This window comes from Mya arenaria, chromosome 6 (genome assembly GCF_026914265.1).
Source record: "Mya arenaria isolate MELC-2E11 chromosome 6, ASM2691426v1".
NCBI classification, from domain to species: Eukaryota; Metazoa; Mollusca; class Bivalvia; order Myida; family Myidae; genus Mya; species Mya arenaria.
The window spans coordinates 41671673-41687894 of NC_069127.1; the positions used below are offsets into that span (position 1 = coordinate 41671673).

Consider the following 16222-nt stretch of genomic DNA (forward strand, 5'->3'; position numbering starts at 1 on the left):
AGAACATTCACGCATATTATAAGACTTATACAAATGCTGTAATAGTCCTGAAACGCCTTCTGACTGACAGTCAACCGTTGCAATAGTTCCACATGCCTTTTGAATGACAGTCAACCGTTGCAATAGTTCCACATGCCTTCTGACTGACAGTCAACCGTTGCAACCGTTGCAATAGTTCCGACATGCGTTCTGAATGACAGTCAACCGTTGCAACCGTTGCAAAACTGTGTATTGTCAAAACTGATGATTGTTTTGATAAGGCTTGTCGCTGCGCGGATTAAAGCATGTCAGGCATAATTAATGCGTGTCGGTAATTATCCTTGCCAGCGGAAGGCACGACGGGTAAAGTGCGAACAAACAACCATACGGTATTAACATCTCAATAGTTCGTTCTATGGATGTTTTTCTAATGACAGACAGCGGGTGTTTTTCACACCTTCGCACATTTGAAAAAGATTTGATAGTGACAATAATGCTACTTTGCGTTATGCACATTCTTTAATTATTTTTTAAAAACAGTAAGGTACAACAAAATGTTTTGTAAAATATCGAAACATTAAAATCATGAACAACGATTAATTGATATTTACCTCCTTTCCCGATTTTCCGTTGCCGTTATAACTCAAACCAGTTAAAGTGCTGACTCACATCGAGTTTTTGTGAGTAGCGTCCCTTTTGTAAAAAAGTAAACACTCCTGTTTGTTTTCAATTTATTTCTCAATAAATCATTTTAAAGTAAACATTTCTGCGTGTGTTAACTTGCGTGATTTTACCTATGTCAGTTGTTCTCTTCGGTGACGCAGTACAGATACTTACTTTTACCGCGTTCTTCCCCGGTCCGATATTTTCGACCTGAAATGGACTTGGAAAAAACCAGATGCAATTCTAATAGCATAGAAAGGACGCAGGCCCTTTTTAAGACAAGAATTGGAGGTAAAAAAGTGCGTCCTATGCATGATATAATACGGTATGTTATGTTTGCCTTTTATGTTAAATAGTCATTTCACTTATTTATCTGTTTCCTGTACTGTTTCATGAATCTTCATGGGTAATTTGTTATGGCGGGCATATATTTTGCATCATATTATGAATTGAACAAGTTCATTGCATATTTGACAAAACAATTCTTAGACATTAGATATGGCAAGTGACAACTATATTTCTAATATTCAGGCTGGCTGGTCATTAAAAAAGCTCGTTAACCTGTTGAAAGAGAACCCGAAGGAGGTGACGCTACTTCTGAAGAAACGACCGCGTCATATTGTGCCGTATGGGCAGATGCCTCATAAGAAAAAGCGTGAGGTGCAGGCGTCAACACTACCAAAGTCCCGCAAGAAATTACGCTCAAGGGATGGAGACTCAACAAAACTAAGGCCGACGCTTCCCGAATTTGTCAATACAGTGCCAAGTCCGGAAGAACAGGAAGACCTAGATTCTCCAAAGTGAGTATAAAATTATTGGTGCTATTTAGTGGTTTAAGTAATTGCTAACACTGGTAAATTGTTTTTCAGGCTTCTTAAAAGTTAACAGATTTACATTTAATAAGAATAAGTGTAAGAATTCAGGGGTTTGTTTAAACTAAGTTATTAGCCTGCTGAAGGCTTATATGAATAAATCCTAAGTCGATTTCCTGGATAGAAACCAGTACTGGAATTGCTTGTGAGAGGCCATTAGAAAGTACCCCTGTTTGGGCGTGAGCCCAGAACTTCTTGGGTGAGAGGAGGATACCTTTATCATTAGACCTCTCTTACCCTGGCACAACCTCTTAGATGAGAAATGGACACCTATTCCACTAGACCACCTTCAACCTTGTCTGACCCTGTTGGTGATAAAACACACTATCTCTTGGGTGAAAAGCACCCTTTCAGGCTTGTTGAACAAAAGCTTAATTTCAAATTGTAAATTCTACTTGTTACTATTAATTGAAAGCTTATGACTTATAGGGTCATACTTTCATCTGTTTTCTCAGTGGAATTCACATTTGGTGTCCATACTAGAAGTTCAAAAGTGCCACTCTTGAGGATTAAATGAACTTTTTAGGTCAAGGGCAGGGGGCACATATACCACTACAATGAACACAGATTCATTCATATTTAGGTTGTATTTAGGACTGCCTTTCTAATTAAATTTCACTTCATCAATAAAGTATACGGAAAAAGTCTGATACAGTGCCTTAAAAAAATGGTTCTAGTTTCTTTGCCAAGACAAAAAAATCCCCATATAGTTAGTACATGTATATACATTAATACTAATAATCAAAAGTGTTTTAAAACACCATGAGTATGCTATCTTGTATAGTGCCGCGCTAAATATTTTTAGACATACATTCAGTTATAAATGAGATTTTATATGTAGTAGTTAATGATTGGATGTCACTCGCCAGTACATGATAATTGTCCGAACATGTTAATAATGGCATTAAGAGCCAACGCTTGGAAGGACGAAAGTTATGGCCCTTGGCTTATTTAAAATGAATGGCAATCATATGTGTATTTTGATTAATGATTGACAGTTACTCCTTTTCTTTATAAAAAGTGCTTTTTATATGTCTGTCTAAAAAAACAGGACATACAGGCATATGGGCAGGCGAGCATATGGCATCCAGTATGTCCAGTATGTTGTCACTCAATAACTTAATAAACCTTTGTCCAATCGTCACCATAATTGGTCAGAATGTGTTTTGACATAAAATATCTTGGATAAATTTGATAACCATAATGCTCTTGTAGGTCCAGAGTTATTGCTTTTGAATTATAGAAACTACCTTTATTGATTTTTTCCACTCAATAACTTTAGAAGCCTTTGCCCAATCACCACCAAATTTGGTTAAAATTTGTAATGTCATAATATTTGGACAAGTTCAATAATTAAGAAATATAACACACCATTGAGGGTTATATGACATAAGGACCGGCAAGTCAGCCACCGAAAGTGTATATTCACCTTCGGGGGCTGACTGACCGGTCCTTATAATGCCATATGACCCGAAGTGGTGTGTTATATTTCTTATATTATACCGGTGATAATTAAAGAAGTCCAACTTCAACACAAATTATTTATTTATGAAACAACGTTTCGGCCATTCGGCCTTCATCAGGTTGTATTTATATAATGAACAGAACATATATCATACCGAAATTTTTTTATTATCATTAAATATTATTAAAGCGATTTAAATGTGTTTTATTGAACAAAGCTAATAATGTTTACTTGCGACAATTTTTTGCCGTTGTGAAAATAGCAAGCCGCACTTACCAGTTGTATCTAATAATATCTCGAACAACCAGCGTTATGGCTCTAGTCACTCTAATAATTGTAATAGTAATTGCCCTTTAATTATACAAATTAAAATTGGTCTAATCCGATCAATTGTTTTAGAAGCATTTGTCCAGTCATCACCGAATTAAGTTAAATTGTGGAAACAATATCGTTGACAAGTTCATCTGATCATTACTTGAGAAGCTTTTTTCAGACCCTCACCAAATTTGGTCAGAATATGAATGGGCAGAATATCTTGGTCAGGTTTTAAATCAGTCATGTCACCTCAGTCACTCCAGAGTTATGAGACTTGAATTGGCAAAAAACTGTCTTTTCAATGTTTGCTCTCCAAATAAGGCTTACGGAACAACCACTTGTAAATTGTCTAGATGCCACTTCTAAAAACAAAAAAACCCCTTTTTTTGTTAAATGCATGAAGTTTTCATGATATAACGTTGGTTTTAGTTTTTATGCTCTATGTAACATTTACAATCAGTATTTTACTTTGGCTACGATGTCAGAAAATGGCAGATTTGGCGAGATAGCTTTTTTAGAATGATTTTAGGAGATTTTCTCCACATTCTATTTTAAATATCAAGTGTATTTTTAATCAAGGACAGTGAGTTTAAATGTCAGTTGGTTCTAAAAATTGGGCATATTTAAGAAAAAACAGGTAAAAGTCAATAGAGTTGACTTTTACATTTGTAACCTATCCCGATCGTGCCAAAATAAGAAATACCTTCTGCACTTACTTTTTAAACAGTACATGTACATTATAACGACCATTCTAGTTTAGATGTCTGGCGGTTGTTTTCATCACAAAATGGAAATTTTGCCAGTTGTTTTCATGGAAATTTGGCAGTTGTTTTCATCACAAAATGGAAATTTGGCTGTTGTTTTTGTCGCAAAATGGAAATTTGGTGGTTGTTTTCATCACTTAATGGAAATTTGGTGGTTGTTTTCATCACTTAATGGAAATTTGGCAGTTGTTTTCATCACTTAATGGAAATTTGGTGGTTGTTTTCATCACTTAATGGAAATTTGGCAGTTGTTTCCATCACTTAATGGAAATTTGGCAGTTGTTTTCATCACAAAATGGAAATTTGGCAGTTGTTTTCATCACTTAATGGAAATTTGGCAGTTGTTTTCATCACTTAATGGAAATTTGGCAGTTGTTTTCATCACAAAATGGAAATTTGGCAGTTGTTTTCATCACAAAATGGAAATTTGGCTGTTGTTTTTGTCCCATAATGGAAATTTGGTGGTTGTTTCATCACAACATGGAAATTTGGCTGTTGTTTTTGTCACAAAATGAAAATCTCTTGTTTTTCATCACTAAATGGAAATTTGGTGGTTGTTTTTGTTACTTAATGGAATATGTGGCGGTTGTGATCTGCTTTATAGATCTTTGGTTGTCAGAGTTTTTTAAATGATTAAATGTGAATCTGTCCCACAAGACCATTGGCTGTGATCCTGGGCGGAGGCATGAACGTGAACACAGCTGCAGCAGTTCAGATAATTGGGTCTGATAATAATTAGTAATAATACACTCACTTATACAAATTGTCTTTTTTGTCTACAGCATTCAAGTATACTAGCGGTATAAAGTAACTATGCAGGCCAAAAAATAAACTGTGTCTGAAAAACCTAAAGGAATAACACAATTGTTCGATTGAATTTCCTCTGAAAATTGGTATTTGTTTAATAATAATTCATTTCTGTATAAAAACACATTGAAATGTTTAATATATTGGGTAAACAACACTTTATCTTCAAATGTGTTCAATGTTGTAGATACATAAACAACCCAAGATCAATGTTTAAGATGAGTAAACAACACAAGTCATTAAATATTTTCTATGTTCGAGAGGCGTAAACAAGGCAAAATCATCAAATGTTTTCTGTGTTTTCGATGAGTAAGAAATTCATGAAAAGTTTTCAATGTTCAAGAGGCGTAAACAAGGCTAAATCATCAAATGTTTTCAGAGTTTTAGATATATTTATAATCATCCCCTGTTTCTTTTTTTGCTAGTATAAAATTATGTGTATACTATTACCCACTCTCATTAGTCAAAATTGACATATTAACCACTGGTAATTGATGTATGGATGCAAATAGCTGAATGGTGATTATAACCTCATCTGTCAGGGTCAACATTCCTTTAGCAAAATAACTTATAGCATAAACAACAGGGTCAAGTATGTGATGTTGTTATGATTTGGATCTGTGATTGGATTTACCTGTGTGGTTATTAACCTTTTCGTAAGTGCTGATAAGCCAAGTTCTGTTTTATATTAATGGGTAAGTCAGGTTTTCATGAAATATATGAATTAATGCTGTGGTCCATATCGGACTATTTTTTATTTAACGAGAACTTTGTTAGTTTTGTGAAAATAGTATGGTAGATTGCTTTGATTTTGAAATGGTGTCCTTTTTGGTAAAACAATAATTTTGTATTCTGTGGCTCCATTATGTCTAAAATCAGAGATTTCATTTATTATTTGCAAGACTTATCCTATGTATAATGCTGCAGTTCATATTGTCATGGCAACACATACGCCATCCCTCGCAAAATTAGTAAAACTGGAGGGGGGGGGGGCACACTGCTGCCTTTTTCCTGCACCCTGCTGCCGTTTACTATGCCCTGCTGTGCCTTTTTGTTTGACAGCACAATCGTTGATGCTTATAAATAATATTCAATATTTATTGGATGTATTGTCCAGTCAATTTTTAGAAGTAGATACAAAAATAACAAATATACATTATTTTGACACTTAAGTAGAGATAAGGTTTTCATATCAAACTATAAGCATTGAAAGTAGTCACAACATGTACACCATATGAATTGAACATTGACCCTTGTAAGTGCCCCATTAAGGCTCATTCAATGTGCAGCAAAAGCGCCCGTTTGGGTTGTTGGGTTAGCGCAGTGGTTAGGGCTCTAGCTTCTCACCTAGGCGACCCAGGTTTGATTCCCAGCCTGTGCGAATGTGAGTTTGGTTTGTGGTCACCAAGCCAGACAAGTGGGTTTCCTCCGGATACTCCCCCACAACACAAGACCACAGTCTCTCGCTAAAAATCATGCCAACAAGAGTGATTAATACAATGTTGTTATAACTTGTTTCATAATCGTTGTAACACAAATGAACTTAAACTGAAGTGCCCTTTCTGACCTAGCACCCTGCCTTTTTCAAATCCTGGCAGGAGCACTGTAGCTTATATAATCCTATAATTTTCAGAGTACCTAATTGTGACACAATGTTGGTTTGAAAAAGATTTTTTTATGAAAATGAGTTAACAATATAATATTGTATTATTATACTTCATTTTATTCGAGTGCAACACAGCCATGGTGATTTTTTTTCTTTCAAACCTTTGATTTTTTAAAACCAAAGTTTCATTATAACTTCGGGCCTAAACCCACAATGCGATACATTTCATAGTTCATACATGTAAAGTTATACATGTTTTGACATCGTCAATAGTGTAAGTACAGTGGACTTCCTGATCTTAACAGCAGTTCATCAGTTCATATATCTTTTAAACAGTATCTTAAATCTTTGTTTTAAAGTTGCTCTCTCACAAATTGAACATTTTGACAATATTTTTATTGCTTTTCTTGGAATGAGCCTATTTATGCGAAAATGCATGGAAACCAGTGATATAAGACTGCTGACAAAAAATTAGGTCACAGATTTTCATAATTAAGTACAAAATTGATGATTTATGCATTTTCTTGAATCATTAGTAATGCTTTAAGCCATAAAACATTAATTTTTGAATGGAAATATGCCAATCTTAGATCAAATTTTTGTCAGCAGTTTAATATCACTGGTTTGCTGATATCTACGCAAAAATTGGCTCATTCCATGACAAAAATAAAAAGATTGTCAACACGGTAAATCTGTAAGAGGGCAGCTTTAACAAGCACTTATTTAACAGCAATAATTACAGAAAAAACAACATACAATTCTACATGTATGAAATATCATAAAATGTTGAAATCGACACCTTGGTGATAGCAATACTTGGAGATTAAATTGAATTAGCAGAATTGAGAAGGAAGCAAAGTATCTTTTTTCATGTTTTGTTTATACCTATATTTTTTATCTTCCTGGTGGTGATGATCTACCATTGTTGATTGTGAACATGAAGTGTGTTATTGTGAGTTATTTGCTGCTAATTCCTATACAGCATAGGTGACAGTATCAATCACATATTGTAACAACATTTTTTTATAAAAAAATAAAAATAATAATAATTATAATAATACTCATAATGTTAATAAAAGTAATGATCAGTAATAATAATATATATAGTAATATTACAACTGCTGCTGCTGCTGCTACTGCTGTTGTGACTGCTGCTGCAGCTTATTAGTAAATTGCTGTTTTATTACATGATACTACATTATATATTATGACCTCATATGATAAATGTTTCCTGGGTGTTTAGAAAGACAAGTCAATTAAAATGTTTTTAAAGTGATTTTTCCAGTGTTATTAAGACATCATATGATAAACTTTATCCTTATAAGACAGGTCAATGTGGCATTTTATTCTGTCTACAAAAATTGCTCTTCGTCTAATCATGAAGGGTTTATTTATAGATCATGTAATAAAAACAATCATAACATAAAAAAGCAGTTATACATAATTATATAAGAAAATCATATACACCATCACTGACTGATACTGTCACCTATGGTTCTGAGTAGTTAACAAAGCAAGTTAATTGTTAGGTTTTGTTATGCCAGATCTTTCGGGGAAAATAATTTGAGCTGTTGTAGTTTGATGCTAAATTAATATGAAAGGATATTTACATTTTATGGTAAGACTCATGTCCATGTACATTTTCATTTACAATTTTATTCAGGGCTGTCTCTGAGCTCAAGCGGAATAGGGCTGTGACCTTTCTGAAGGGGAATTTTGCCAGGAAAAGGAAATTTTTGAATAAACAACTCATTCTAATGCTAAAATAAAACTAAATGTAAATGAATTATTGCATCATAAAGACATTCACATAAACACAAGTAATAATTCAATATTCTAATGATGCAGCAGATTGCTTAGGAAAATGCATATATCTAGGCTGTTTTTTGTCTTATTTTGATACGAGTATACACCAACAGGATTACCTTAAAGTAGCTCGCTCATGGTTTGTAAAATGCTTCTTTTTTTTATTACGAAATAAAGTGTGGCAAATCATAAAGAGTGTTAATACAAAAATACCAAAAGCTGGAACCCTTCAGCAAATGTTGGTATTTGCTCAAATATCTTCTTTGAAGACCACAATTGTAGTACCTCGATTGAAAATTAATGACGGCTGTGGTGATGCTTGATTGGTTGATTGACATTATCACCTGATGTTATCAATGTATCCTTAACAGGTCAACATATCCAGCAATTTTGTTAAAATCTCCATGGCTGTTAGGATTAGCCGGTTGTTTTCTACTTTTTTCTTGACTTGACCATCCTTGGTTCGAACCCCACTAAAACTAAATTCTTTTTTATGCTATTACTGTATTTTTTTTCTGCAATTTCGTACATAAAGTAAAATAATGATAAAATAAGTGTTTTCAGATGTATTATCAGAAAAAGTAATTTTTGGTCACTTTAAGCGATTTCTGAAACAAAATGGAATGAAAGCAAATCAATTTTAAGGTGGGGAATGTAGTCGAACATTTGCCCCCCAAAATTGTTAGAAGGCGACCTCCCCCCCCCCCCCCCCCCCCCAATTTGTTACCTAGCCAAAATCTAAAATTGTTAATGATAAGATATGTGTAATGGTCATATTATAGATTGTATATGTTTTGTTTTATGGCAAAATCATCATCTTCATCGTAATCATCATCTTCATTGTAATCATCATCGTAAAACTTAGAATTTAAACTTTGAAACACTTTTGCTCTATATCTTAAGAAACTGTAAGTGTGATGTAAATTTACACAAGCAACAAAATACAGTCCCTTACAAGCCTGCCTGTGCTGAGCTTGACAAAGCTGTCACAATGGAGGTTCCATGTATGTGTGCCCGTGTGTAAGTGCATAAGTGTGTGCATAAGTGCGTCTGTCCGAACTGAACCTTGGCGGTATCTTGCATTATAGGATTTAAGAAAAACTTGCCATGAAGGTTCACCATGAGGCGACCTGTCATGTACAAGATCTATGTCTGTATCTCAAAGGTCAAGGTCACACTTATAGGTCAAAAGTTTAATGAAGTTATGTTGATACAGAAATAAATTGAGTATATGATAAATTATGGGCTGATTATTGGATGTATTTATCTTGTTAATTGAAACATAAGCTGTTAAAATAAATAACAGAATGTTCATTTTGTACTCTTAACCAACCTAATATATCTGAGATATAAATGTAGAGATATAAATGTAGGATTCCATTGCAATTATGCAGACTTTGATTTTTAGATGGCCATTCTTGAATTATTAAAAAAGCAGTATGATTTTACATGAGCTGTCATTTTATTGTGTCGCCTGAAAAGACGACATATAGGGGTTACTTTTGTCGGCGGGGGCGGCGTCCGCGTCCCATTTTCGCTTGTCCGGGGTATATCTTCTAAACTATTAGTGGTATCAACTTGAAACTTCATAGCTAGATAGATCTCATTGAGGGCAAGTGCAGTGATATATACATTACGGGGTTAGTAGGTGACCCAATATGGGTATACCGGGCGCAGGAAACCAAAAATGTATATCCCATAACGGGTCACCTATTAACCCCGTAACTTATAATACCTCTCCTTTAACCTGATTAGCAGTTGCAGAAATATTATCTTACATTCCATATTCTTCAGTTTAATTTCAGTAGTTGAATATCAATTCTGAAACTATGTTAGTATGTTTATTTATTCATGTGTCAATCTTTTTGCTTTTTGAAAAATGTTTGCAAAAGGTTTTAAACTTCTCATTTCAGGGAGACGAATGACGGGAATGACACAGACAATGATGTGTTCCGCAGTGGCTCTGAGTCGCCCCAGTTCCAACAGTTCACCCTTCCTGTGCATGCCGACCCCAAGCAGCGTCGCGCGACAGTGAGTGGGGGGTCCCCGACCTTGTCCCGCCCCCTCCTCATCATTGAGGACATTGACACGCCAACAAGACCCAAGTCGTTCACCATCGCTAGCACGACTGGAAACATGACACATGAAATCATCATCAACTCCCCGTCAGGTTTGTGTTTACTTAAAACTTATCCTGCTACTTAAAGCTGTACTCTCACAAATTGACATTATTATAATTTTAATCTCAGAATCAGCTGATTTTTGGCATCAATGCCTTCAATTAAGTCATATATGATAACTCACAATAGAACAGATCTCATATATTTTTTTAACGTAAATATGAAAAACTGCTGTCTTGTATCACTGATTTTGAGAAGTTCACACAAAAATTGGCCAATTCAAAGACTTTTTTTTTGTCTAAACAGTAAATCTGTGTATTAGTGCAGCTTCAATGAAACTAATTTTCTTCACTTAAATTTGCCGTAACATTCTTAAAAGTTATTTAAAAGAAGCAGAGATAGACAGTAAAAATAATAAATAATTTGGTATGAATGGCAGTGATGGTGCACGGAAGTAATATAAACAGATAATGGGGACCCAACACCAGAGATATTCGATAATAATCATACTTTAAGGGCCTAAAAAAATTATTCTGGTTCGGGTTACCTGACCCTACATTCGAAAATTATTGTCTGTCATTTGGTTTTGTTATTATTGTTGGTTTTGTTTTAATATGTTTTTTAAAAACATTTATAGCATTATAGTGAAGGTTGTTTTAATGCCATTCTCCAATGATGACAGTAACGTTCTTACTCAAAGCCTTAAAGAAATAATAATAAAAAAATAAAAAAAAACTACCTACCCTACCATTGATTATAAAATTTGCCCTTATATCTAACACAATGGTATTTTTTATTCTAGGTGAGAACCTATCTGAGCTGGGTAAAATTGCTTCTGCAATGGAGAAGAGACAGGAGTTTAAGACCAAGTCAACACCCCCTTCCCTGGAGTTCAGTGTTCGCAAACCCACTCCCAAAATTGTTGAGCCCACACCCAAAATTGTGGAGCCCAGAAACATACCTGAGATACAGGTCAGACTCACAAAGGATGCAAAAGATGAATCTTTTACGCATGTTAATGAAGACAAAAATGGTGGTCTTAAGAGTGATGAAGGTTGTGTTATTGAAAGTCTTGTGCATAAGTTAGAAGAAACAAAAATTACTGATGATAATGAACTTGTATCAAGAAAATTGAATGAAATGGCAGATGTCGAATCCAAGTCACATGAAACAATAAATAAGGAGAAAGACACCCAAGAGAATGGAAAAGAGAGTGAAAAAGAGACTGACAAGGATATCACAAACCTGGAAAGATCGAATCAGTCCCCAGAGAGACTGCTGGACAGCTCTACAGATTCTGTTCCACCCAGTGAGAGCTCCATGGAGTCATCCCAGACATACACCTCCTCACTGGAGAGTTCCAGTCACTCACCTCCACTGGAGGAGAGTATTCATAGTGAAAAGGTAAGGAGAGTATTCACCTCCACTTGAGGAGAGTATTCACAATTTAAAAGTAAGGAGTGTGTTCACCTTTTTTTGATGAGGGTATTCACCTTCACTTAGGAAGAGTATTGCTAGAGAAAAAAATACACAGTTAAAGTATTTTTATACCATGCAGACAGTGAGAACACTATGTATGATATAGAGGATATTTGTTGAATTTCAGTGTAAGATCAATATTTAATGTATATAAATATATTAATATATATATTAATTATATAAAAGAAATTATCAAATATTACTCAGAAGACACATTAATTTTGCTTTAAGGTTTTTGGGCAATGCTATATATATTGGAAATAATTTGCACAGTATAAACGCCATACCACCAAATTTTGAATATATCCTTTAAAATGTGAATACTTGATATTTTTTGCCCATTAAATAACTAAACCTTTTGCTTGCCACTATGGTCTTGGTTGATATTTTCACTTTAATATTGGAATTCTATTTGTGTATTTTTCTTAAATGCATGCTTTTTCTTTTGCTAGAATGTTGTTATCTTTATGTTGTTTAACTTATTTCTGTTGTTTAAAAAGAGTTTTATTGTGAAATGGCAACGTTTTTCACATCATTATTTATTACTATGCTAACTTTAGTATAGGATTCCCACTATGGTAGGCAATTGAATCCCTTCTGTCATATTATCTCCCCATATTTGTAGCGCTTCTGTTTTATGCTAGAAATAATATTTTGGTATTGTAAGAGCCTTAGTGTCATTGTCAGGTAATTGCAATTCAACACTTTGAAGTTGGCCATGAGTCAAAACCTATTTGCTGTGAGTCAACCTATTGGCCATCAGTAAAAACCTATTGGTCGTGAGTCAAAACCTATTGGCCATGAGTCAAACCTATTGCCATGAGTTAAAACCTATTGGTCCTGAGTCAAAACCTATTGCCATGAGTCAAACCTATTGCCATGAGTTAAAACCTATTGGTCCTGAGTCAAAACCTATTGCCATGAGTCAAACCTATTGCCATGAGTTAAAACCTATTGGTCCTGAGTCAAAACCTATTGGCCATGAGTCAAACCTATTGCCATGAGTTAAAACCTATTGGTCCTGAGTCAAAACCTATTGCCATGAGTCAACCTATTGGCCATCAGTAAAAACCTATTGTCCTGAGTCAAAACCTATTGGCAATGAGTCAAAACCAATAAGCCGTGAGTCAAAACCTATTGGCTATGAGTCAAAACCTATTGGCAATGAGTCAAAACCAATAAGCCGTGAGTCAAAACCTATTGCCATGAGTCAAAACCTATATTGCCATGAGTCAAAACCTATATTGCCATGAGTCAAAACATATTAGTCAAAATATATTGGCAATGAAGCAAAACCTATTGGCCATGAGTCAAAACATATTGGCAATGAGGCAAAACCTATTGGCTATGAGTCAAAACCTATATTGCCATGAGTCAAAACCTATATTGCCATGAGTCAAAACCTATTGCCTGTGAGTCAAAACCTATATTGCCATGAGTCAAAACCTTTTGCCTGTGAGTCAAAACCTATATTGCCATGAGGCAAAACCTTTTGCCTGTGAGTCAAAACCTATATTGCCATGAGGCAAAACCTATTGCCTGTGAGTCAAAACCTATATTGCCATGAGGCAAAACCTATATTGCCATGAGTCAAAACCTATTGCCTGTGAGTCAAAACCTATATTGCCATGAGTCAAAACCTATTGCCTGTGAGTCAAAACCTATATTGCCATGAGGCAAAACCTATATTGCCATGAGTCAAAACCTATTGCCTGTGAGTCAAAACCTTTATTGCCATGAGTCAAAACCTATTGCCTGTGAGTCAAAACCTATATTGCCATGAGGCAAAACCTATATTGCCATGAGTCAAAACCTCTTGCCATGAGTCAAAACATATTGGCAATGAGGCAAAACCTATTGGCCATGAGTCAAAACCTATTGGCAATGAGGCAAAACCTATTGGCCATGAGTCAAAACTAGGGATGGAAACCGGATACCAAATCGGTATCCGGATATTCGTATCGAGTATTCGAATACTATCCGGATACTCGTATCAAATTGTTTTCATAATAAGTAAATTTCCTATTGTATGTCACCAACCTGTTATTTGCCATAATTGTCCACTTAATTTATAAATCGTCATATGGCAATTTCATTTTTTCATTCATTCTTTCTCAGTCTTAATAATTTATAATGTTATAATCAAAGCTAAACAACTCATTTTACGTCATAAAACTCATGATGAATACACATAAACACCTCGCGAATTTGATAGTCACTTCGGCCGAGGTGGTTGCTTGGTTACTGCCACGTGCTTTCGAGTTTGTTATTTATCAGCAGGTTTTATGTTAAATGACGCTTTGATTATTTGATAGTCGATTGTAATTTTATTTCATTACATTGTTTGATTTAATGCAATACCTACAATTTCTGCGGTGTTTTGTAATGAAGGATATAATTGCAGATAAGATAAGAAGACAAAAAGACAATCTGATTTTTCTTTATTTACATGCGTGTACTTTTTTATTTATCAATAAACTAAACATGGATTAATCATCAATCCGTTCAATATCAACTAGTGCCAATTAGTGTCAATTAAGCACATCTGAGATCATAAAACAACACTTGTCTTTGTAAACAAGGTCATAGAACTTCACAGGGTGCTGCACAAGGACACAATATCACGCCTTGTGCAAACACCCAATTAGTCCTTAGCAGACGATTTGTGACACATACCCGCTTCGGGACAGACACTGTTGATCACCTGAAATATTTCATCTGAAAAGTTTTATAACAATTGCTATGTCTCTGCTAAGCTATTTCATTGAACTTTTAATTCTTAACGAATATTCGAATACCCATTTTGGTATCCGAATACTTGCGTGATATCCGGATACTCGGATATTCGCTTCCATCCCTAGTCAAAACATATTGGCCATGAGTCAAAACATATTGGCCATGAGTTAAAACATATTGGCAATGAGGCAAAACCTATTGGCCATGAGTCAAAACATATTGGCAATGAGGCAAAACCTATTGGCCATGAGTCAAAACCTATTGCCATGAGTCAAAACATATTGGCCATGAGTTAAAACGTATTGGCCATGAGTCAAAACCTATTTATGATAGCTAGGCAAGTCTCTGTGAATCTTCCAAATGGTATGAACGGTCTGATAGTGTCAAAAGTGTCTGCCACCCACCCAAGACTTCTTGGGTTTGATCCCAAACAAGGATCTAGCCCTGGTATCATAAAAATATTTCAGTCTTAACTAACTTAAACAAAAATTAACTGTTAAAATTATTAACTGACTCAATTTCGTTCCCAATTTGAGCGTGTTAATGGAGTTAAGTTCCATGACAAATATTGGATTAATCTTGGTAAGTATTTTGTTGATTTGTCTTTATAACTCTACTGAAATAAATGTAGAGTTATGCCCCATGATTAAATTAGAAAAACAGACAAGCTTTGATATCAGTTTACAGCGCTTTTATTTTCTGAACCATGCTCACATGTCTTGACCCCCTTACCCCCCAGGAGACCTCGCACCAGGGTAGGGCACGGGAGCCCGTGTTAACCCCGCCCCTCTCAAGAGTCTTACACGCCCCACCTACCCCGAGAACACCACCATCTAGAAGGACACAAAACTTTGAAGTGGCGTCTGATTTTGATAGAAATTCGCCTCAATTGATGAAAATTCGGAAAATTGATTCTGTGCATTACCATAATAGGGTAAGAAAAACAGTGTGCAAAATTTTAGCTGCTGATCCTGAGACCATAGAAATTATATTGTTACTAACAGAAATGATTTACTAACTGAAGCCTTTTTGAGGTGCAGGTATACTTACAGATATTTACCATTTTATGAAGATGCTTTTAATGCCTTAAATGATCATTTAGGCCGTTTTAAAAAAGGGAATTATAGCTTTACCTGCGGCACACAGGTGGATGGGCTTAATAAACGGTGTTGTCTGCTCAGTAACTTTAATTTTCAATCATCACCAAATTTGGTCAGAATGTTTATAAGCACAACATCTCTGTCAAGTTTGATAACAAGACATACCTCTTTAGTTACTTAAAGAGTTAGGGCCCTTCAATGATAGACCTAAAGTTGGTATTGTCTGATCAATATTTTTAGAATCCTTTGTCCAATCATAACTAAATTTGGTCAGAATGTGTATGGGCATACTATCCCAGACCAGTTTGATAACCAATCATATCACTTGAGTCACTCAAGAGTTATCACCCTTTAATTATATAAACTACTTAAAATTGTTCTTGTCTGATCAATAACTTTAGAAACCTATGTCCAATCACCACCAAATTTGGTCAAAATGTGTATGGCCAGAACATCTTGGTCAGGTTAGTTAACCAACCATATTGAACATTCCAGAGTTAAAACCCTTTA

General features: G+C 35.0%; 1 protein-coding gene across 2 annotated transcripts in view; it reads left to right on the top strand.

The window, feature by feature from the left end:
• LOC128237217 (uncharacterized) overlaps positions 1-16222 on the top strand; it is a 55836-nt gene that overhangs the window by 6371 nt on the left and 33243 nt on the right. The window contains exons 8-11 of one of the 2 annotated variants that reach the window (XM_052952557.1): positions 1174-1442; positions 10191-10447; positions 11200-11801; positions 15352-15546. In XM_052952557.1, the coding sequence (XP_052808517.1) occupies positions 1174-1442; positions 10191-10447; positions 11200-11801; positions 15352-15546 (1323 nt within the window). The remainder of the gene's footprint in view (positions 1-1173; positions 1443-10190; positions 10448-11199; positions 11802-15351; positions 15547-16222) is intronic. The other variant, XM_052952558.1, reaches the window with a different exon arrangement.